The sequence below is a fragment of the Anarrhichthys ocellatus genome, unplaced genomic scaffold, assembly GCF_004355925.1.
Source record: "Anarrhichthys ocellatus isolate YVR2014 unplaced genomic scaffold, GSC_Weel_1.0 scaffold26, whole genome shotgun sequence".
In the NCBI taxonomy this organism is placed as follows: domain Eukaryota; kingdom Metazoa; phylum Chordata; class Actinopteri; order Perciformes; family Anarhichadidae; genus Anarrhichthys; species Anarrhichthys ocellatus.
Genome location: NW_022280056.1, coordinates 4645431 through 4671063, shown reverse-complemented (window position 1 = coordinate 4671063; position 25633 = coordinate 4645431). Strand labels below are relative to the sequence as shown.

Below are 25633 nucleotides of genomic sequence, written 5' to 3'. Positions count from 1 at the left end.
TTTTACTGACGCAGGGTTGTCTTCTGGTTTGACTTTTTCCATTTCAAAAAACGATTAATTTTATGTCATCGCATCCGAGGGAATGTGAGCTAACTGTTGAACCACACGGTGGTTTCTAGCGGATTGACGTGTGGATATTTAAACCAAACCCTTCTTTGAAATGATGCGTGTTAAATTTGCCGAAAATGTTAGTTCTTGAGCAGTCCTTTTTCTCTCAGCTTAGTTTCAGTGTAATGAATTGTGATAAAGGGAAGATATTTTAACTTACATCTCGTTTGTTTTTTTTCCTTCCTTTTAGAATTAGCGACGGGTTAAAAACTAGAACTAGTCAGAAGTTTATAGTGTTGAACGAGACTCTCGAGTCGAGGCTACGTTTGGAAACAATCTTATATGATGCTGGGAGAGAAAACATCTAATATAGGAGGAAGCGGAGAGAAGCAATGTAATCGGGATTTGAGTTATTAATTCAATGCCTGATCTCGACAGTGTTAATATTAGAGCAGTAAGTAGGCCATGAATCCCAACCAAGGATCATGTCATCGGCAAAGCAGAGACGCACCTCTGTGTTCACGCTCTATGATGTCACGGAGGTCAAGTGTTAAATACGTCGCCTGTCAGACCGAGTTTCATTTCCTTCGTCTCCCTCAGATCTGATCTGCATCATGCTGCCTCTCTGTGTCCTCACGCTTCTTTCTGCGACACTTTAATTGCCACAATAGCTGAAATATATCACCGGGGCAACATCACAACTCATTTTAACCGTGACGCAACGACATCACAGTCATTTGCAGACTAAATATAAACGAATAGTGACATTACAGCAGCAGAGGTTTTATCCTCAAACAGTAAAAGCCAATTAAAGGCTGAGGACATTTCTCTGTCTGACAACCGCTCACACGTGAGTCTCTTAAAACAAAGTGTGTGGCACATCTTGTGAAAGCCAGCGGAGCATCTGTTGACCTTCTCTAATCCCTCTTCCAATATATTTTAATCACTCAAAGCCAGTTCTGTTTTGTCGAGCTGCATGTATGCCAGTTGTTTGTCGAAGGGTTCCTCTGTTGCCGCGGTGCTTTCCCCTGAAATCTAATGAACTCATCAAAAAATGTGACTTTTCATTTGAGATCCCCGCTGACTGCTCGGCTAATTGCATTTCCCTCCATGAAAACACGTCTCCTACAAAAAGACTAAATCTCCCGGAGTGACGGGTGTGTTAAGAAAACATCTGACAAATACATTTCTTTTACGACTCAAGTATTTAGAAATACTGTGATCACAAATAGTGAAGTCACTTTACATTTCATTGAAATCTGGAGAGATCATGGATGGATTACTAAAAAGGGACACCCAGCACCGGCATCAGGGGCCCCGAGTGTGAGGGGGCCCCCCTGGCCTTCACCTGGAAAATGTCACTCAAAGAGACACGTGCCAACCAGGAACAGATGCAAGGAGACCGCCAAGGGACACAAAACGACCAATAAATGACAACATAACACAAAAAAAAGACATAAAACAACGACAAAGAAACAGAAAAAGGACAAAACAACTACGACAACACACAAAACAACGACAAAAAGATATAAAAAAGACAAAACAAAGAAACACAAAACCCAGACTAGGGTAGTGAGAAATATACACTTTAACGTGGATAAAACTTGGTGGAAAGTATCAAAGTACATTCACACAAGTACTGTACAGTTTTGAGGTACTTGAGTATTTCCATTTCATTTTACAGAAAGTGAAAAGTGTGAAAAAAAATATTGTTCCCTCAGTTACTGTAATTTAAGATGAGGCTTAAATCTTAAACCTAAAGAAACAAGCGAACATTATAGATGCTTCACTACAACTAGAACAAAACGAGATGGAGTGTGTGTAATAATCACAAATGCATCCGGGTGCAGCAGTTAAAAGGAGTCTTGTGTTCATGTGGCTGCGGGAACAAAACCGCTCCTGAAGAGAAGCTTTTTGTAATTCACCGGGCAGAAAGTAATCACTCTTTAAGAGGGTGAGCATCAAACCCTTATCGCATTATTGTGACACTTTTCTAATAATCTAATTTATTGCTTTACTGGAAACAGTAATTTCCTGACGGTAAAGATGTTTTTCTACTCCACGGGACAAAATGAGGACGATAAAAGCGACTCAAGTTCCCGCAGGTCACCAGGAAAAAGTTGGCAATAGACCGACTTCACGTCATGCTTTTTCTTTTAAAGCACTCGTTAACCAGCGTGCTGCCCCTCATCAGTCCAGTATCTCCCCCCCCCCCCCCCTAACGACTGAAGAGAATGTATATGTATTGTCTGAGGTTGACGAGGAGCCAAAGTGTTCATCTGCCTCCAACCTGTCTGGCTGCAGCAGAAAGAGCAGCTGGAACTCATATTTATGACTCGTTTTGTTTATTAAGCGAACAAGGATCCCTGATGAGTCACAGGGAGGAAACGACATCTGTGCACAGCAGTCGAGCCCATCAGGATTTCTGCTGCGTTCAGATCCTCCGGACATTTAGAGTCTTTACCAACACCAGAGGTCACAGTGGTGGGAAGACTCCGATTAACATATAAACTCACGCTCACGCTTTGAACCCAATGCTCTGTGGAGAACTCAAGTCATGACGAACACAAAACAGTTCTCACGACATCGAATACATTTACAAAACCTGAAAAAAGTCCTGCAGAAGATCAGATATAAGATACACACACAACAACTAAATAAGTATTTTTTCAAGGCACAAATCAGATTTTATCTCTGAGTTGTTGAAAGATGTAATTCATGCTGTGATATAATAGGACTGATTTAATGTGCTGCTGGACAGTTTTCTAGATAAATTAAAACGTTTTACAGCCAGAAACATCAGAAATCTGTCACTGGTTTCCGGATTGATCATGTTGTCCCGCACTAATAATGTGGTTTCTTTCTAAACGTGCAGAAAATGCGTGATGACAATTTAACTTTCATAAATATGTGAGCAGTTCGTTTTGTGCCTCGAGTTATGCAGAGAAAAGGTAAAGACGTGTCGAACGGGACTGAGACGTGACAGAAATACGGGATGTCTGAGATCGATCTCCGGAGGAGAGAGAGGAATCTTCAAACGGGTTGCATCTAAAAAGGACCCTGTGCAAAATTAAAAATATTCCACATTTTGAGTTTATGAAACAGAACAACCACACACTCAACATCCCTCTGTGTTCTTGATATAAACCACCATTGAGAGATTGGTGATGTGCTATCCTACAGTTCAAATAGCAAGCGAACAAAGGGACACGGATGCTTCAAATGCAGTTAGAATGGTGAGAATCCATTCAGCCTCTGTGGACGTATTAATGTACAAGAATAACCGTCTTTGGCAGCAATATTGTGGCCGTATTTTTCGAGGAGTATCACATCAGAAGGCTGGAAGCTGTTGGTGATTTCAACATATTGACCCAGGGAGACATATAAAACAAAAATAAAACATAACATAAAGTCCTTTGAGAGGTCTCTTTAATGTGCCAATAAAAGGATCTTTAGCCGGGGAACATAGAGAAGCTCCCACTTCTCTTACTTCTGCACTTCTTTGTTGAATACATCTATTTCTGTTGTGTATTCTTAGAGCGCTGTAATGCATTTCTGTTTCGCTGCATTGTAATTTTAATCTCTACTCGAGGTCCAGAGAATCTTTGAAGTGATCAATGACAGCAGTTGTCACGAACCCTCCGGGGCTAAAGGCTTCTTGGGTCGTGTAAATAAACTTGTCCTGAACCGAGTTAAACGAGATTCATCTCAAACACCTGTGCTGGTCCTCGTTATGATTCTACCTGGAAGCTGATACTAAAAGCTGGGACGGATCACATGAAAGCGGTTGACATTACAATGTGTGTTGCTCTTGAATTAAATCAAAATAATCCATGTTTCTCCAGTGAGACACAACATTACTCTGAATTTAACTATCAAGTTAAAAATGTGTTTTTAAAGGCACTTCAGGACTGAAGTTAACCGTCTCTTCATGGTAACAGAACACTGGACTGAATAAAGAGCCGAGTTATTTTTCCTCTTCTTATCCACTCTGTTCTCAGTGGTTTTCACACCCCTGTTTGACATTCAGACAGTCTGTTGGCATGAGAAAAATAACAAAAATCATGAATTATTTATCTGCGACACGGCTCCGAATGCAAGGCCCCCTCTATAGATTTCATAAGTAATTATTTTATGACACAGGGAGCTCATTGTGTAATGAAACTACTCATATTTTCCTTTGAATCATCGTGCTGAAATCTGGACGCATTTCTGTAAAAATAAAGAGCCTGCACTCTGTTGAAGGCTCTGCTCAGGACAGAGAGACTTTCAATCATCTAATCAAAAACGGGAAGATTGTCCTTTACCAGATAAACCTTCCACCGAAACGAGGTCTCTCTCTGACGTCTTTGGAAACGGGGCCAGTTGAAAGAGAACGTGTCCAAGGCCTGCTCTCCATTGAACAAAGGTCATCCTTTCTTCTCCCTTTGGCAGCTGGCTTTGTCAGTGACATGTTTTATATGAGACAAGAAAAGTGACTTTTCATACACCTTTGCAGTCGACCATGGCCAGACGGTACAGATGCCACATATGGTCGGAAGTGTGTTCCAGCCTGGAATGACTCAGTTTCAATATCGCATCTGGTTAATCTGCTCTCACCATTTGTTTCTTTTTCTCCTCAGCCCCTCTGAAGAATAAATTAAAAATAATATAAAAAAACTTTGCATCCAATCTCCCCAACACAATGCGCGATGCCTCCAGTAATGAGGTAATTATTATGCATATCACAGATATCAAGAGGAATGAGCTTAAAAGCTTACGCGTCTAATTGATTAAGGGGAGCAGGCAGCCATTACACTTTGTATCAAAGGAGGCTGTTTTTTTAAAAGGTTGTGATATCTGTACGACAAAGAGTTCTAATTAAATATCAAGACACTTTGACTTCTATAAATAAATGAACGTCATGCTGAAGGTTCAGCCGCGGCTGAAACATTGACAGTGTTTTGAAAAATAGTCAAGATGCGTTCTGCTTTTCGACCGTGGGGATTTCTGAGCTGCAGAGCGGATGACTTGAGACTTGAAAATGAGTCAGCGCGAAGGTCTTCAGGGACTCGCAGCTTGTATTTTTAAATATTAAGCATAAGTTTTGAATGGACAATGTTTGCAAAGCTTTACAAGCAAAATGTTCAAATGTTGTGTCATTTATGGACTTGACTTGACTTGGACATGCAACTGGTCTTCCTCAAGGACTTGAGACTTGATTTGGACTTTGCTGGACAAGACTTGAGACTCGATTGGACATGACTTGTGACTTGTCCTCGAGAACTTTGGCTTTGTTGGACTTGATTTCTTCTTTGAAAAAGACCTTTGACTTGTTTGGAACCTTCTTCTGACTTGTCCTCCAGGACTGAATTTGGACTTTGTTGGACAGGACTTGAGACTTGTCTGGACAGGATTTGTGACTTGTTTCCAAGGACTTGAAACTTGATTTGGACTTTGCTAGACAAGATTTGAGACTCGATTGGACATGACTTGTGACTTGTCCTCAGGGACTTGAGTTAACTTTGACATGACTTGTGACTTGTCCACGAAAACTTTGACTTTGTTGGACTTGAGACTTGATTTGTTCCTTGAAAAGGACCTTTGACTTGATTGGAACCTACTTTTGAATTTGGACTTTCTTGGACAGGACTTGAGACTTGTCTGGACAGGACGTGTGACTTGTTTCCACGGACTTGAACCTTGATTTGGACTTTGTAAGACAGGACGTCTCTGACTTCAATAGACATGATTTGTGACTTTCATCGAGGACTTGAGGCTTGGCTTTACTTTGACCTGGTTTCACACGATACTGATTCTGGATGTTTGAAAGCCTCCGTGTTCAGATGGTTTTCAGCTTTGCAAAATTGAAGAAAAAGCTAAATTTTCTTGCAAATGCTGACAACATTTCTGTAGCTGTACTCAGGATGAAACTTTCATCCCATCGGAGGTGAACATCAAGCTAGACTTCATTCAAGACATTTTTTAACAAGCCAGTGGACTGAGATCTTGTGTAACTGAGCTGACCTGAAACACTTAGACCAAAAGGCTCTTTGTCATGTACGCAGCGATTCCTCCACCTGAGCAGCAGCAGCAGCAGAGCCTTGGAAGCCCCGCTGCACTCTGCGGTGCGATGTGACCTGGATGGGAGCTGGAGGGATACTTATCTAATTTGGGGCAGCGCAGATTGCGTTGTATCCACGGGGCCGGGGAGTGCATAGCTGGGAAACTTCAGGGACACAATCTGCTTAAAGCAGATAGAGATGGCCTACTCTCTTCACTCTGAGAGCCTCCGGTCTGTTCCGGCTCTGCCTCTGGTCACAGGCCAAAAGGATAAAATGAGAGAAAAGTAATTGATTCGTTTACTCCCTATTGATTCAATTTCATCAGAAAGACACTCGGTGTGGAGCATGAAGGCAGATGTTGTTTAAAATGCATATTTGTCACATTTCCTTTTTGCTTTTACTTTACCCTCTTTGACAACGGCCACTAACAAATTAAATTACGCTTAAACAGAAAAACTTAACTTAAAAGTGTTTTTTAATTGTGAAAAAAAGTGACCTTTGTATTTGCTATTTGGTCAAGCCCTACACCCCCGCCCGACCACTTCGCTCTGCTGCCTCGGGGCGATTGAAGCCCCGTCGCTCAGAGGTCCCAGCGGCCGATCGACCCGGTCGCGGCTGTTCTCTGTCCTGGCCCCACAGCGGTGGAATGAACTCCCCACTGACGTCAGGACAGCAGAGTCGCTGCCCATCTTTCGGCGCAGGCTGAAAACTCACCTCTTCAAGAAGGCCTACCCTGAGCCTTCCACTTAACGCTTACTTAGCATTTATTGTATTCATACTAGTTTGTTGCACTTATTGTATTCGTATTAGTTTGTGGCACTTATTGCATCTGCACTGTACTTTTGCTCTGGTTTATGCTCTTAGATGCTCGTTTGAAAAAAGGAGATGCACTTATGACTTCTGGTGACTAGTAGTTCTCTTGAAAACCGAAGTTGAATACACTTATTGTAAGCGTCTGCTAAATGAATGTAATGTAATGTATTTCTCGACTCTGGAGCGCTGAAGTAAGTTTAACGAGATTCATTCCCTCCACCTGTGTTCGTCCTCGTTAGTGAGACTACCTGCACACAGCTCTGGCCCCGAGGCTGCTGGTATGAGTTGAGTGGGGATCACGAAAGGTTCATCACTTGGTGGAATTAGAGGAGTAAAAAGAACACTACCTCAACATAATGAGCAAGAAAGTAGTACGCTTTAATGCAAGTGAGCGCTCCAGGAGTAGAAACGATCTCCACCACATTGTCTTTGAATGTGTGGAGACTGTCTGATGTCTTTAGGTGCTTTCAGCTGCTGCCAGTGCACTCGTCTGCCCGGTGGTGTTTCTTTAAATGTCTTCATTCAAATAATACAAATAATCCATGATGACTCAGCATTAATCTGAGGTTAAACCTGCCTGCGAAGAGGCCTTCAGCGTGCTCCAGACTTGTATGAAGGCAAACATGTTGGTACCAGTCCCGTTAGTCTAGTCCTTGAAGCCCATCCCGGCATCGTTGTACTCAAATAAAGTGACAGAAGTTTAGCTGTGTGCAGGATTACAAAAAAGAGCTTGAGAGAGAGAGTTAATACCCTCCCATAATTCCACACCTCGGCACACTTGGCCAGTTGCAGTTGGTATGATTTGATGGATTGTCTGTTTCAGACATAAATTACAAAAATAATCTTCCGAAGCCGATTCTGTTTCAGCACTTCGAAGCATCTTGCGGTCGTAACATTAACTCAGACCACACGTGAGGAATACGAGTTACTGGTTTAAAGGATGAATGACAACATTTTATTTTGGGTTCATAAAAAGGTCGACAGTTCAGTTTCCAGATTATTTAAATATGTTTTTTGTGGGGTAAAACAATAAATGAGCACATCTGAAATTGATAGCTGGTCTCCATCTGCTATTTGTTAGTGTCTATGCCGTAGTTTAATTCAACGGTATATTACTGTTCATTTTGTTACGATATTCTTCAGTAGAATGTGAGGTTAACGGTGTTTCATCAGGTGCGTATGGTTGATGCTTACAGTGTTAATCCTGTAGCTAACCTGCCAGTAATATACTGTAGTCTTTACAGTGCCGCTATACTAATCTCCATTTACGGTTTCTAACTGTATAGTTTCTTAAATCCTTTCCCTAGTTGTCGTTACACATTTCTTGATTAGAGCAAGTGCACCACAAGTCAGGTGACGTAGTTTAAAGTCAGGTGGGTAAAACAAACATGACTTTCAGCCAGGAGACTGCTGTTTGTGTCCCATGTGGAACCAAAAGTCAACTGTTTTTTGATGGCGACTACTCAACCTAACAAACATCCTTATTTTAATCCAAAACCATGATCTTTTACCTGGCCCTTACCCAGTAGTTTTGTTTTGAATTCATGTCGCTAACCACAAAAATACAACCGTGCATCCATGTGTGGTGAGATGGCAACACCGTAATTGGCAAGCAAAAAGCTTAAAATTCAAAGACATGATGCAAAATGTCCTCAAGAACTGGCGTGCTATTTAAACGCCTTCCCATGAGATCTCGTTGGTCTAATTGCTCCCGTTTCTTGCCATCAATGAATTGCAATTGTATCATTACGGATAGAAATGACGGCCTGAACTACCAAATCGAAAAATAATTACATAATCCTTTTAAACCCTCTCTGGATTTTGGCGGACCGGCCTTAATCCCTGGCCACCCAACCTGTCCGGAACACTGAATCATTATCACTAGAACGATTATCAGCTTGACAAGATGGATCTGTGAACAAATCTGAGCTCTTTTCAAAATAATGCCCGCTAGCAAGAGGCGGCAGCATGACAGCACGTCTCGCACACTCTGCTGCAACGTCGCACAAGTCAAGCGGCGCTCAGGAGACATCTTGTCGAGGAAACTGACCACGGATCCAGTCAGTCAGCGCCTCTGGGCTCGGCTGTTCCTCTGTCACGAGCGAATGTAAGCGCGGATGCACACTCGCCTCCTCGGGGCCGGATGCTGGTCTGTACCCCGCGGATCACAAGTTCAATTAATTTCACAGTTGGCGGCACCCACAGTCATTTCGTCGGGGCCTGTTGTCTGGAACTGGAAAGAAATGGGAAGAATATAATGCACCTCGAGCTGGAGCCGCTCCTTTTTTTTCTCCTCCTCGCCTCCATCCCCCTCCACCCATGAAAGGCTCCAATCGCCCGGAGCCAGATCTGATCTGATAGGGCCACCGCTCTGCAGCATATTAAAGCTCACATCACGACGATAAGGCAGAGACGAGACGGGCCGCATGCATCATTACTGCTCCATAGAGACGTCTCTTTTCCATCTTGTTCAACAGAAGATTTTACAATTAATCTGAATTCACCAAAGAGTTGAGTTAATTGACAGATCATATCAGTCGGACGTTGTCTTGAATGCAAATAAATAAAGTCCAGCTCCACATAAAATCTATAAACTCTCTCCTGGACTCCGGCTGAGTCTCCCACTAACTCGCAATATGAACATTTCAGACGTGTTAAAACACATAAACTGGAATGGCAGCACTCCGAAACCCTGAAAACAAGTCAATACTCTGGCCTCGGTTTGCCATCTTTATTTTCATAGGCTGCTGTATCTTTCTGCAGACGCTACAGGAGTGGTGTCACCCTCTGATTAGGCAATTATCTGCAGGTGTGTTGGTGAGACACTGACTTGCAACGACTGATTAAAGTCACTCGACACCTTTTTTTAGTAGAAGGATCACAAGTGCATTTTATTAAGTTAAACACAGCAACATTAATACTTCTGTAGTTCTTGTAATTATATTCAAAGCTCAAACATTTTATATTCAGGTCACTACTTGGACATTCTATCATCGGGCAGAAGCTGGTTGCTAGTATTCTATAAGGTCTTTTATGACGCACTACAACCTCAACTCAATATCTATCAACCCATCGCTCCTTTTTTCAATGCCGACCCTTCAGTGTCATCAAATCTGACAAGCCACAGATTTTTAGTAGCACCGTGTGCTCTGGCAGGATGTGGCACAAAAACCATTATGAAAAGTGCAAGAAATGACATCTTTGAACAAGAAAAATGGATCAGAATTGTCCAGTTCCAATTTTGAAATGCATTTGGACTTCGAGGCACCCTCAATCACTGTCTACACTAACATATCACTCATACTCAAAAACAGAGAAAGAAAGGAGGCCGAGTGTAAAATAGAGACCTCGATTGGTGACCGGTCGGACCCTAATCTACCAACACTGACCAGCTGCTTACATGACGATTCAAAAAAACTGAAAAATTAGTGTATTTTTGAAGAGGACGTTAATATGAATAATAATATAAAGTGTCCAGTGAATTACGTATTAGAAGACTAACGTATTGCTAACGTTAACAAGAAGTATATAGTAGCGAGGCATAAAGTGGAGTTGTGGGTGGGCATCACTTCCTGTTGGAACCCTGACAGTGACCGTCCATAACCTAAACCTAACTGTACCGAGGCTAACGAGCCCAGATTTTTGTGGAAATAGCTAATAAAAAAAAGATTTGCACGATAAATGTTTCGACCTTCTTTACCGCACACCTACGACTTGAGACTCCAAGTGAGACCTTCCACTTCTGATCTGCATACCTTTTTTTTATTGCTAAGTAGGAGGAAAAAAATGCAGATATGGCCTCTAAACCTCTGCTGTCCATACTGATTATCTACATGTCTGTACTTTGGAGCCAATCCCATGCATGTATGCATTGGGTGATGAGCAGAACGTAGTCTCTGGTTCACCTGTGGAAGGAAACTAAAGCACCCAGAGGAAATCCAGAAAGAAGCCAGCTCCCCATCCAAAAGCTTTTTAATACCGTGCGGCACAAGAGTTGCTCTGCGGCACGCACTTATAATAATGCTGATGGCGCTCTGCTAACCACATTATACCCGGTGATGAATGAGAGCAAAATGGGTAAATATTATAATGAACCATCATGCATTCCTGCAGGCACTCAGCTGGTGTCGACTCTTAATGAGCGCTGGAGAAAAGTGGCCACACTGCTTGTTGAAACATCTCTGATAGATGTTTCACATTACAGGGCGCCAAAAAAAGAATCTCCAAACCTCACAATTCAACCAGCTCCCCTTTCGCTTTGCTCCCCTCTCTTTGCCACTCCGTCAGGCAGGGCAATGCATGCTGGGTGCTTTACCAAGACAACACACAGAGCTAATCAGAGCTCTTACACCTATGTCTTACACCACAGATTCACACAGTAGTGAGCCTGCAAATCAATGATCTTATTGTCGCAGCGTGCTGCTGTACGGATGCCGAATGTTTTAGTGGTGCAGGCGAGGGCTCCTTCACATCTCTGCCTTTTAGTTTTAAAGAGCTAGAATTATGAATGAGGCCTGGTTTGTGTGTGGGGGGGGATGCATCACTCCAGCGATTGTAGGTCAGCCCAAAGGGTCACAGGAAGCTGGTGGGAGGCGGGCTGGTGTTGGAAGCGCTCGGCTTCTCCCATTCACAGAACACATTCAGAGGCAGTGACTAAACGAAGGATTTAGAGGGCGAGACTCCGGCGGTGTCGCCGACCTGCAGATGAGTCGCAATTTGGAATTTCTGATGCCGTTCTACGCGCAATTACCAGCCGCTTGTGCCCGCAGTGAGAGCTCGCCGATGCTCGCAATTTGACACTCGAGCAGCGGCAGCAGCAGCGCTGTGTGGAGAGGAGTGGGAGAGAGTGGGAGGTTTGATGTGGATCAGAAATCACATCTCTGCCCAACTGGGCGCTGATTTGTTTGTGTCTCTCTGATGAGCTCATTGTGTCTTCACCAAGCTCTTTGTGTGGTGCGAGTATGTGGAGTGTGTATTCTGATTACAGATGTGTGGGCACTCCAGATAAGAACATTGTCCTTGTGTATCGAGTCAACAAAAGTTACATTTTGTCAAATACAGCTCCAGGGGAAAATCCCATTCATATTCTGAATTGGAATATCGGCCATAATGTCGTCACCAGGAGATATGAGATTGTAAAACGACGGTATATAGAAGTATGATATCAACCTTGTTTTAAGAAAAACATGTTTTATTCACAGTGTCGTGGAGAAGTACTCTTTTATCCACAATCCTTAAACAGCAACGATTCTGATTGGTCGAGCTCGCTGTCACCACAGAAAGGTTTATCGTATCAGCTGCTTCGGGATTTCAACATGGTGGATTTTTGGAAACTGGAAATTATTGAATTATGTTTCTTAAAACATTTGAGGTCTTCATTTTAGATCGACAACGGCAGAGTTTTCGCAAAAAAACAGAAGTGGCAAGTCGCCAATTGCAATGGTTTACGATATGAGTAGTTCCTTCACTCCTAAAGATAATTATATACTCAGTATTGCTTAGCATTCTGGAGACTTCTCCCCGAAACGACAAGTTTAATAGCATGGAATTGAGAGTATCGGAAGTAAAAAAGAAAACACTACATATACCTCCTCTTCTATTTGTATGCTAGTAGTTTTCTGTTCTCATGTAGTAAACTTTTGCTTACAAACTATCAGCGTGTGAATCTCCTGCGTCGAGGCGAATGTAAGCAGCCTGAAACTGAGCCCTCCTTTGTTTTCGAATGAGGAGATTGTCCTTCACAAGCAGCCATTAACACTCAGCCTCCTCTCGCCTCTCCAAGGCCTTTTCTTTTCTTTTTTTCGTCCTTGGGTGTCAGCTTCTTTTCGGGAATTATTCTCTCCTTCTGGCAGCTCCCTGGTTTGGATGCAATCCGTCCTCATTGGAAAGAAGGACTACTTTCCCCTGTGATAAAACAACGCTGCCTCAGGCTCGCTCTGCGTACTGTATCGGAGCTAATGCTTTGCATACCAACACAAGCCGTCCTCTTTTAAGTATTGGTATTTGGTTGTGGCGACTGTGCTGACAGACGCATTTCCATGTCCGGCTCTGCCCCGTCCTTGCCTTCCTCTCATAATAGACATTGACAGGTGCAGCGCAGATAACACTAATCTGCCTCCTAACAGGATTGCACGTGTCATGTAGGGCTTTCTCACCGCTGCCGCATTCAATTTGGAACTTTTGTTGTACAGCTAATAGCGTTTCACGGTGGCGCAGGCTTCAGAGGGAAGGATGTGAAAGTGAAGCCTGACTCGTTCACAGGTTTGCTGTCTGAGGTGAGCAGGTGAACTTATTGAATATATATATATATGTGTGTATATATGTATAGATATAATATCACTAAAATGCAGTCGTAATAGATTTCGTGAACAAACTAGGAGGCTAAAAATGCAAATGTTCTGTTCTAATGTTGCAGGACTTTACACACTAAGATCAATTTACAGAGATGTGTAAACAAATCTCCTACAAACTGGAGGCATGGATTTTTTAATAATATGGGTATTCTCTCTCATCCTTATCTGGTCTCTTCTGGCTCCAAAAAAGCAACTCGAGTCCTCAGAACGGTTTCCATGAACCGATGGGTGACGTGAAGACGCTCCGTCCACTTCTACATACAGTCTGCCAGTTCCTAATATCTCTCGCCATTTCAGAAATAGTTACCCTTCGTGCTTCCTTTCCTCCACACCAACCTGCTTGTGCAAAATAAAAGCATTTGGATGTTCAATAAATGCTTCGAGATGAATTAGCTACTCTACCGTCCAGACTGACGAGTGATCTCAAAATACACACAAGGACTCACATTTTTAAATCCCGTATTTTACGGGGAATTTTTTTCCACTTCGGTCTAGATTCAAATCACATTCCCCAACAACCGGAGCTGCTATTTGAATTCACTGGAATATGCTAATATATTCTGAAATGCCTGACACAAATATATACGGATACTATATGTGGTAGCCTTGATAGGAAAATTGAAGGAGGACGAGATATTTATTTCCAATTTGAGATAAAGAATGTTTGGTGAGGGCTCGTGCTGCTTTAATGTGCGATGGCGCCGGTCGACGTTCCGTCCGGTCAGCTCTTCAGATGTGATTTCAGTGTACAAACATGCACTACATAATGCATGAGGAGCGGCTGGATCAGAAGAGGTGTTAAGAGGCTATCTGTGCGTGTGTGTGTTTGTGTCAGGACGCGATGTATGAATCTCAGTGTTCACTCTCGGCCGTGTGGTACGAAGGCTTGTGGGATTCTCAAGAGTGTGAGTTTCATCTAACCAACCCAATCAGGTTCATTAGCCTCCTATTTAATGGACGGGCGAGATAAGGAGAGGAATCAATTCATATTGTGCATTTGGCGGCCGCGGATCTGTGCGCCGCGAGAGGACGGTCTCCCCGCTGCTCCGAATCACGCTCATTGAGAAGGAAGCCGAAATTACCCACTCCGGCGAACGCTGCGCTGACTTCAAATGACCTGATAAAGACCAATCAGAGGCTCGCTGCTGCCTGGAAACTGCCCGGCGACAGAACGAGGGTTTTGAGTTTTCATGGATTTTCACATATCGGGTTGAACTTTTTACTTCTATCAAACTAAAAACTAATATTCTATGTTCAACCTCTGATAGGTAAAGCATAAAACATATTAATGATTGTGGGAGATCAGCTTAACAAATAGATGGAAATAATGTAAATGGTTGAAATCCAAATGTTCTATTTCCTGGCCGAACTTTATTTAGGTGTGTTTAACCTCGTTTGTCTCAGTTCTTGCGTCTATCCAAACACAGTTTATTTGTCTCTCAGGATATGAATTTTCAGTGGAAGCCCAACGAGATGATATGTCCATGTTTAAAGCATGCTGCTGTACAGTGAATGTTAAGAGTTGTGTTTTTAAGCAAAGCTTAAAGGCCCGACACACCGACGGTTCACCCTCATAGCTGTTTCCACTATTTGTGAACCGAAAGACCTCCAATCAGCCACAACAAGTGAAAACACCTGTGCAGGTGTGCATGAGCTATAAAAGAGGTGTTGATGCCGTTAACATCACGTTGAGAATATGTTCATTTACAACATTTTTTGTGATGTCGATACGGCACAGACGTCATTGAACACTTACTGTGATAAAGACTAGAATAAATAAATTCATTAAATCACTCAACTTGTGTTTCAACAGGTAACAAGATAACATCTGATGGAAATAAGTTTGATTCAAATGACAAAATTACTGTTTTGGCTAGATGAAAAAGAGCATTTGACATAGCACTAAGACTTATTTAAGAAATAGCTGACAAGAGACTCTTGACCACAACGTTTTCAGTCGTCGTCAACTCAAAGAAAAATAACTTAAATGTGACTATTTTCGTCTGTACAAAGTAAAACTGAGACTAGAACAGCGGCCAGAATTTACACAAGAACACCTTTTATAAGACTGAACATCATTCTCATTCTTTGTAAATGTAATTTTGCCTACATTTTGATATATTTATTTTTGTAAAAATATTCATATTAATATATATCGGATGTTCTTCTGGAGTAACGATAAGTCCTGCATCAACACGACCTTCTGATTATTCCTGATTCACTGAGAATGACTGTTTCCTGTATTTCATCACTTCATCCTACACTTAAGAGAACGGATGCATTTATTCATGAAGTTGTTTCTCAGAGGAAACTTAATTCACTGTTTGAGCGGTTTCTGGCTAAATGTTGGCGAGGTGGGGGCAATGCTGCTAGTTTAGAGACCAATGCTTTTAATGGGTTCTTTCATGTAAATGTGTCCCATGATGGCCCAAAACCTTTATGCAAATCCACCAATTAGTGTTTGGAATAAATATACATTGATTTCTTTGTATAGAGGCACAAAAAGTGGTTCATTTAACTTTGAAGTCACCTTTTCCCTTAAGTCTTAGGGAACGAACGTGACAAGTTCAGTCTCTCCTGCTTGTTTTTCAGCATTTTTAGAGAGAAAATCTTTCTACTATCTGAGAGTCGAAAGTGATGCCGTTTGGCCAAAATTCCCAGCTTTACTAGATTTATGTGAGTCTGGCTTCATATCGGGCCCAGCGTGGGCCGTGACGAGCTTCCACCTGTCACACAGATCACCGGGATGAAAAGTTCACAGTTTGGTGACAGGAGGCTGAGGGGGAAAAGCTTTCACTGCTGGTTCACTCGGTCTGATGCCTCGTCTTTGAGTCTCAGAGCCATGTGGATGCTTTGATCGACTCGAGACACAAAGCCGTTTTTCTTTGGTGTTGTACTGTATGTGGTGCAGCATTAATGTGGACAGGACAGGAACAGCTAAGTTTTTACTAAGGACTGTTAAATAGGACACAGCTCTAACAATTTCCTAACTTTATTAGCCGGTTTGGTCTCAGCATCACTGAGTTCGTCTACGTTCTTTCAGCCAAGTTCACACAACTGTAAAAGTCCTCAGATAGCTGCACTGATCGCACACAACTTACTGTCCTGTAATCGAGAGGCTTGAAGTAGTTTTCACACTACATGACTGACCGGTGACAGGGCATCACACGCTACAAGATCTGAGTTTCCACACTACGTTTTGTCACGGAAACACGAAAGAAGTGACACAGGAAGTGGCTTAATACCGCGGCCATAGCCATGCTTGTTGTTGTTGTTGGCATACAAGTTCACAAAAATACTTTACTATCTATTTTACTCAAAGGTGCCGCAAGAACTTTGCTGCAAATGCAACACATAGCACACACGGATACATACCAGGAGATCCAGGTATTTAAGCAGCTAGTTATCTGATTATTATAACAATAATAGTGTGTCTGCAATGCACCGACTCGCGTCTTTGAACATAGTGCTTGGAAGACGATTTGCCTCGGCGAGTGGAAAATCAGGGCGAAAGTCTAAATGCCGAAGTATTGCACTGCAAGTTGCTCATCCATCGGGATTATGAGGGATCGGTGTCTTGCCCAGCAAGCAAGACCCGTGGACAGGAGGACCCGGGGATCGAACTTTAAACCCAGAGATTAGTGGACTACATGCTTTACCTCCTGAGCCACAGCCAACCACATCAACACACGGACTAAAACACTAACTACAATTTGAGCAAGACAATGAAAGAAACATGATCAGATATTGGAAATGATTACATCTTATCAACGGGAAAGAGGATCCGCTCCAGCCAGAAGTGAGCCTCGTGTTAGCAGATCCAGACGCTTCTGCGTCCGCACACAGTCATGAAGCTGAAACTTTAGAGTGGATTTCGAGCAGCAGCAGTGAGCGAGCTCTTGATCCAGAAAAAAAGGCTTGATTCACTGCTGTTCGATCTCTTTGAATCGATAGAAAGCGTCATGGTCCGGTCGGTAAACATGAGTTGTGCAGCGTTCTGATGATGTCACATTGCATTGGTTTATCGATCTGCGACTCTCAAGTTGAAAGTTTCCAGTCACCGCCTGCTCGAGCTCAGAGCCACTGGCTTTAAAGACAGGGGGACGTATAAGGACTCGGTAATGGAGGCGACCTGGGCAAGTGATGCCTACTTGGCGCGCTGTGACTCCCCCTCCATTCGCACTCACGCTCAGCTACGCAGCCGTGCACAGACACACTGTCGGCCTGCAGGGATTACAGCGCGGGGAGCTGGGAGCACTGCAGCAATGCGTCCCAAAAAAGGCAAGGTCACCTCAAGTGAATTGGGATGAGAGGGGGGGGAAGCAATTCCTTCAGGACGAAAAGAGGGAGCAACTCTTGAAAAAGTAATTAAGCAGGATGCACATCAGTGGATGCCACAGGCGGAGAAGGTGAGGGGGGAGATAAATAAGCCCCGAGGACGAGGGGGAATGTTTGTGCACAACTTATCTGGGAAATCTGGGAAGATGTTCGCTAAATGCACACAACAGGATCGTGTAACCTCGGACGTTTGTGTGCTTGTTTTTAAAAATCTTTTCCTTAATCAACTAAATCACAATATCAACTTCTCAAATGTGAGGGTTGGCTTTCCTCTGCGTTATGTGATTGTTAACTGAACACCTTTCTAATGTTTTAGATTTTAATTAAAAGTTGTGGGGTTAAGTGTCTTGCTCAAGGATACATGGACATGCAACTAGCGGAGATCGAACGGTGATTGACAGGTCTCTACCAGAGACGTATGAAAACGTCCACTTCTATACAGTCTATCTGTAAAACATGCTTTTTAAAAACTAGTTCTTGTAAACCTTCATGAAAAGGGTTTGGCTCTGTTTTTAAAACCTCTTGGTTGACCTCAAGGAAAAATCTCGGCCCGGGTAAAAGATGCAGAACATGCAGGGGTTTGTGAGGAAAATAATTCTTCCATTCTTCCCCAAATCAGTCGGCGAGATATGAATCTCAAGCATCTCAAACCACTTTAGATCACAGTTTTCTCATCCAGCATTAGGCGTCTCATTCCGTTTGAAGGTCTCCTGTGAGACAGACGCTCGCCTTCCGTCAGCATACATCGCTGTGGTCCAGAGCGTCACGACAGACAATCCATCACAGGGAAAACATGGAGGGACAGCCGGGGCCAGCGAACGCACCGCGGTCCCCCAACACTCACCGGTATCAGACGTATATTCGCTGCCTCACACACTGTAGCAGGTGGAACAGGATATCACGGATGCATGAATATTAATGACATTACTCGGAGCTTTGTTTAGCAACTTGTGTACCTCTGACGTGCATGTGAATCGGTACTGTTTTTGCCCTTTCCTTTTTCACTACGACGCTCCCACGCAAACAATGAAATGTTACACACGCAGTTGAGTTTGAGGTCGGAGCCGCTCGCGCTCAGACGTGCTTTGTCTTCGAAAACTGTGGATTTTAAAGGAACTATTGCAAACGTTTTGTTTGTCTAAAGCGCCGAACCTCTGAAATGCAAATAAGAGCAGACGGAACAAGCTGCTACTCAAAGCTTTTTATGTAAGAACATGTGCCACAATATGGAAATACCCTTTCACAAATCCAGGTCATGAATTCTAATATTTAATCAACAAATGTCAGACGTAAAAGGCACTTCTGCACCAAATTAAAGTGCTGATTTATTCACGGTTTAGTCTGTTTTGCTGTAAAAAAAGAAAACAGTAGGAATCAAGGATGAAATGAAGGGAAGAGAGTAAGGAAGGAAGGAAAAAGGATGGAATGCATAGCCTAGCCTGGAAAGTATGTAAGGAAAAAAGAAAGAAGGAACCATGCAAGAAGGTGATGAAGCAAAGAAAGGAGAGGACGCGAAGGAAGGAAAGGATGGTACGAAGTAAAAGAATGCAAGAGGGGAGAAGGAAAAGCAAAGAATGAAGCAAAAGAAGATGGGACAAGAAAGAAGGAACGGCCTGAAATAGAAGTTGTCGGCCGTCAGATATACGTAGCGAGTGGAAGGAAAAAAAGAAGTAAAGATGCAACAAAGTGTCTACAAAGTGCAATATTTCCCACAAAATCTTTAAAACATGACCTCAAAAATAGTACTTAGACGTTTAATCAATCGTCCAGCAGTTAACCAGTGTCCTGCTCTTCACATAAAAGCAGAGTGACGAACCTAGAGGGAGCAGGTGAGTCACATGACCTGTGCAGATATAGACGTTATCCACAGGAGACACGAGGCGCCTGTACAGCAGCGCTGGATTCAGTCAGCGGTGACACGGTGCACATCTGTCAGTCTGCTTCAACCCTAACAGGAGGTGTGTGTGTGTGTGTGTGTGTGTGTGTGCGTGGGCCAGCTGTTAAACTAAGACATGTAAGTCGCCATCGGGCCACTAAAGCGTGGCCCCTAATAGGTGCAGCGAGAGGGTGACGGGTACAGTCAGAAGAAGAGGGTCGCTGCCTCGGGCGCCTTTTTGAAATATTGGTCTTTGCTTGAGGCCGTTTGAACACCATTTAGTCCTCACGAATATATACGTGTTATAACCCAAGTCTCACCACAGCCAAGTCATCGACTAGTCTTCCTTGCTGCTTTTGAAAATGGGGAATTCTGTTTATTTTAATTCTTGAGATTAATCCAGCGAGTACGAGAGTTTCTGTATGTACGAGAGTTTCTGTATGTATTTCTGTTTTGAGCAGGGGGATGAAATACAGTTTTGCCTTTCTTCAGCGTGTGATAGTCATTTATCTTCAGGGTTGAGTCATTTTAACATGTCAGCAACAGCAAATGTCAGTCATTTCATCATCAGCAAAGCGGGTCATTTTAGGAAGATAGGTGTCCTCAGATTTGCCTCATAACGGTCTCAAAGGGCCACTTAACAACTTGAGAAACAGATAATTATACAAAGTTAATTATACATCCTCCTTTTCTTGATGCATGGTTTTGGTTTTTTTGGTCCTCAATTAAACTGGTTGTAAACTTTCAATCACATTGAAAAATAGCAATATAAATCTTTTAATTTCATCCACATTTAAGCAGATTTTTAAGAAGTCTTCTGCAAATAATCAATGAAGAACACACTTATTTGGTGTCTTGAGGTGGACATATATATATATATATATATATATATATATATATATATATATATATATAGAATATATTTGATATAGAATATAGCAACAAAGCCGACACACACAAGTCAATGTGACTAAACGTCGGGGAGTAGAGGCTTCGGGGATCCTACAAGAAGAGCTGTGTTTGAGATGCTTGTGTAAAACTACTAAAGCACTGGCAGAGAGGATTGATGGATAAAAACGCATGGAGCAAGTTGAAGAAAGGCTTTTTTCCTTTTCAGCAACACCAGACATATTTTGTGATCTAGCAAACCCATTTCGATTGCAAAACTTCTACTCGCAACGATCGTCGCTGTAAATCACACTCTAAAATAAAGCTGTCATGTTAAAATCATTGGTTCAATAAAATACACCTCGTGAGAAGAAATACCATTTGGCACAGCGTTCTCTGGGTATCTATGTCACTTACAGCAGCAACAGTACATTAACTTTAGAAACTATTGGATCTGATCTGAAACAGACCCATGGAGAAGCTACACAAAAATGACAAGCATCTATTTTTTCCAATAAGAGACCCGAGAGAAGTCAAAACCAGTCAGAAATATTTGTTTTTATCACTTCAATTGCAGGTGGACGGCGTGTTTATGAAGTTCAACAAGGATCAAAACATGTCCTGATCATTTAAGTTGTTGAAAACATGAATTCATATTATAACGATAATATAAGCTCATCAGTGTATTAGTTGGTGTCAGACAGCAGCCTTCAGTTTTAAGTGTCTTAAAGCTGCATTATCTCTAGTGTCCACCAGGGGGCGACTCCTCTGGTTGTATAGAAGTCTATGAGAAAATGACTCTACTTCTCTCTTGATTTATTACCTCAGTAAACATTGTAAACATGAGTTTATGGTCTCAATCTCTAGTTTCAAGTCTTCTTCAATACAGCATGATGTTCATTTAGTACATTATGGTCCATTTAGAGTCAAACAGACCATAAAGCAGGGGATGCTTTAGGGCGGGGCAACACGGTGATTGACAGGTCGTTACCATGGTTGTCCGGTCTGCGAGTTGTCTGTTTTCGTTTAATCAACTTTAATCCTTTCACATTGTGTTTTCACTTCATGAAAGTTAATTGTAACATTTTTTCCGCCTAAAAATGTCTTGTTAGAGTTCGGTTGTACTTAGCTCCACCCTTTCATGTCTCTACCTGGTTGCAAAAGCAAGATGGCGGTGACCAAAAACCAAGATGGCAACAGCCGAAATGCCGAACTCAAGGCTTCAAAACCAGAAGTCCACAAACCGATGGGTGACATCACATTGCCTACGTCCACTTCCTATATACAGTCAGTAGTTGTGAATCAGGACCTCCAGCATTTGGATCGATCGGCTCATGTATTCAGCTTTAATAAAATGATTTCAAACCGTGAAGAAAACGTAACGGTACACATACACTGCCCTCAAATATCATCAAGGAAATAGACATCAACATCAAGCTAACACTGTGAGTGATACAGAGCAAAACCCCCACTGGCATGGTCACTCCAGCAGAGCTAAATGCTTCAAGTTGAGTGTTTAAATCAAACTTTCACTTACCTTGCAGACACCTAAGAAGAGTTTATCAGCTATCAAGATTAACACTGTTTGTTTTGACACCCTCATCTGTTCATAAAAGCCATGCAGATAAACTGTACGGCACTCATTCAAACCTGCTGACAAACAATCATCAGTGGAAACATTTTGGCTCACAAAACCACCAACAGGAAAAAATAAAAAATAAAAAATATATATTACGACTTTTGGCACCGAATGACTGCTCTGTGATTATCAGCCAAGGGCGCTCGGCTGGTCGGTGTGTGTTGAAGTGTGAGTGACTTTTCCTATCGGGTGCGAACAGAGAGCCGGTTCTCCAGCAGAAAGCGGAACATTTGTGGAACGTACCGTAGGAGAGAGGGATGTCCATATCGCCCTGCCAGGACATCTGCCCCGATTCGTCTATAGAGTGCTGCGCTGTAAAAACAAAAACACAACAACAACGGGCCGCTTGTTTACAGCTCATTCTCGCTCCAACACTGCTTCGGATTCATTAAAACTCCAAAGGAGGACAATAGCCGGGAAATGTACTACTGTGCCATGCTGCGTTCACACTGGCGGGAAGTGTTAGTTTGTCAGTGGAAGTGTGGATTTAATCACAGATAATAAATGTTTGTGTGGACTTTTGCAAGATGTCACTTCAAGCCATTATGTATTGTCATGTCCAACTTTCACTGAGCTGAAACTAAAGTCACAGTCACTTTATTATTTGGCAGAAAGAGAACGACAGCATGTCACAGTGGCTCTGTGAGGGAAACGATTGTTATTCTGAACTTCAGGATCCTGTGAAGAGAAAACCACTTAACGAGGACGGACTTTACCTTTCAAGTGGCCTCGTCCGAGTGTCACAAACCCAGAAGAGATGAAGTTGTGCATGTCTTGGCCTCCGCCGCGCAGGTTTTCTTTCCCATAGTGCCCTGGTGGGATAAACGATTGTGGGAAATTAATATTTCAGCAAAAAGTGGGGCTTGGTGTTCTCTTTGCCTAAAGGTCACGTCAGAATGTGGTGCAGTGAAATCCATCCTTGTGAAATAGGTGTTACTAGTTGGTGAAGTAGAATAATAGCAAGCTAACTAGCTAGCAACATAGAAACATGTCGGTGCTAGCTCATCAGAAAGCAGTGACATTCTTTGAATTTTCTCTGTAGTGGGCCGTTTACTCCCAGATGTTGACAACAACTCCCAAGGTGCATTTCAGCACATCAGACACATCCAGTCACTGAGTTTAAAATTCTGTGACATGTGCCGCTTTAACGGTGGCTCAACGCTTAAGAGTTTTTCTCAACGGCTAAAGCACCACAAGCTGTTGAAACATTACAACGTTGATGTAAATGTGCAGAAATGTTTATATGAAGCGTAGTGTTTGGTTCAGAAACTTCGAGGTTCAGCGTAGCTTTGGTTTGCAGACACGTACAACGCCAATGTTTTATTGTAGCGACTGTGTTGTGAACAGATGGATTTACAGCACGTCGCTCCCACGAGCAAATCCATCGATCGTGGCCGTTCCGTGGGCCTTAATACTGACGAGTGTCTGTATTCAATTTCCTCAGAAATATCTGCCATTTTACAACAGACCAGCCGTAGATGACAAGAATACTAAACAGGGCTAAAATGGCACAACTGATGAAACCAACTCTAGGGAGGGATCAGCAGCTTGTCAATATTGCTCAAAGATGCCAAAGATGCAGTCTGCAGGTCTCAGGGCTTTCTCCACAGTGAGTGAAATATTACATTTGATTGAAAAATAAAACCGCAATGCTTTTGGCTTCTTAGAGGCAAGATGATTGATACACTTGATTTTAGAAGGGATTTACGTTACCCTTCTCCGAGGATAGCACACACCTCAGGTATACACCCTTGTTGGATTTCCCCCGTGTTAAAAGACCACTCCGTAATGCAATTTGTACCACATCACTGTTAACTCTCCTCTGCACCAGTGCTGTAATTGAGAGTCTGTCCTGAACACAAAGCAGCAAGACGAGGTGCCTGCTAGCACCCCGACACCTTTCAATTGCCCTGTCAATCCCAGACAAGTCTTGAGAAGGAATAAAAGAATGTAGTGTCGACGAAAACAGCAAAAAAAGAACAGAAAACATACAGACAAAAAACTTAGTTCATCAAACCTCTCCTCTCTCCCCTCTCCACATTAACTGGCGAACAGTTAAATGCCTCTTTCTCCAAGGGAACCACTTCAAAGCTAATAACATCACTCAGACCTTTGGCCCTCGGGAAGCCAATATCGAACAGCATTTCAAATTATCATAATGAAAAGAAACACCTGGGACCTTTAGGCCTGGTCTTCATCACACCAAGGTTTGGCACTCAAGCCCGAGAACCGCGGCCCATTTGTTTCTTTTCATCAAACCCAGAGGGAGAATATTAACTAGTTACTGACGCACGCTCCGTTAATGTGGGACCTTGGAAGAAATCCCGCAAATATGAAAAGAAAAGGAATAAACGTATTTCCCTGCATCTTGTGATTTTTAACAGCACACTGTTGTGTCTATGCCAATGATGCAGTAGTGTATATATGTGTGTGTGTGTGATGTCTCCCGGGGGGGAAACGCAGAGATGATTCACCTCTATATGCTCCAAGGACGACACCGTGGAGCTGGAATCAGGTAGCTGGAGACGCTGACTGTGATATGAATTGCTCCCATGTGGCAGTACAAACATATAGCTGCTTATTATCTCCGGAAATGTTCCTCAAAATTGCCTTATCGACGCTGCATAATGTGGACGGATCTAACTTTTTCTGTTGGGGAATAACCATTCTATTAAAGTTTTCATCACACATTTATAAATGAATGCGAAGTGTTTTATTTCAGAGATAAAAACTCAAATCTCTGGATAAAAGTGAAATTTACAAACTTCGATTTGACTCTGCCTTCAGAGGAAAATGAAGAGTTTTCAAATGAGTGACTCAAGTGTGCACATTCATGTCAAAGGGGGTCATATAATGTGGGTTAATCCTAAATCACTTTACTGTTAACTTAAGGTCTACGAACTCAACTTTCCACCACATTTCGTCGTGTTCATCGGAAGATGGAATGGTCGTATCAAACATCCAGACTGTTGAAATCATTGTTTTTGTGCATATTTGACTCGGATGTGGACAGCACAAATCCAGCCCATACAATAATGTGCATTGTGATTTACGTTAAATCACGAATAGGTTTTCAAAAAAACAAGCCTGGCTCCAACCAATGGGAAGAACTGTTTGCAATGCATCATCCGTACAAAATGTTGAACTATTCTCTTTAATGCTAAAGAGGCAAATTTTTGGGGAAGTTACTTTCCTGTTTCGATATAAAACTGCATCCATGTATGAAGCCAAGTCCATAAAGAAATGACTTTTACAGCTTTATTGTTTGTGTTTTTATTATTTCTTCACTTTTTGAATTTAAAAAAATGATGAATCATTATTATTATTTTCTCTGCTGAACCCAAAACAAACCGAGACCCCAGAACCGTTCTACCCTTAATGAACTTGTCTGTAATCGTGACTTTACAGGAAGACTGAGACACCCAGACTCACTATCATCAGCAATATGACATCATTCTTTCCAAATATCATTCCGAAGTTTGTCTCGTGTCATTTTATAGTCAGTCAACTTCTGCGGGGTTTTAAAACCCCGAATGAACCAGCTGCTCCCAGTGTCCTGCAGAGATGAGTCCATTCTGTCTGCAAAGTGTGGGAGACATTTGTCGCCTATTTGTTTTACAGCATCATCGAAACT

General features: G+C 42.5%; 1 protein-coding gene across 5 annotated transcripts in view; it reads right to left on the bottom strand.

The window, feature by feature from the left end:
- shisa6 (shisa family member 6) overlaps positions 1-25633 on the bottom strand; it is a 72051-nt gene that overhangs the window by 36571 nt on the left and 9847 nt on the right. For all 5 annotated transcript variants that reach the window (XM_031861890.1, XM_031861891.1, XM_031861892.1 and 2 more), the window contains exons 4-5: positions 22716-22811; positions 22243-22311 (exon numbers count right to left, since the gene is read on the bottom strand). In XM_031861890.1, the coding sequence (XP_031717750.1) occupies positions 22243-22311; positions 22716-22811 (165 nt within the window). The remainder of the gene's footprint in view (positions 1-22242; positions 22312-22715; positions 22812-25633) is intronic.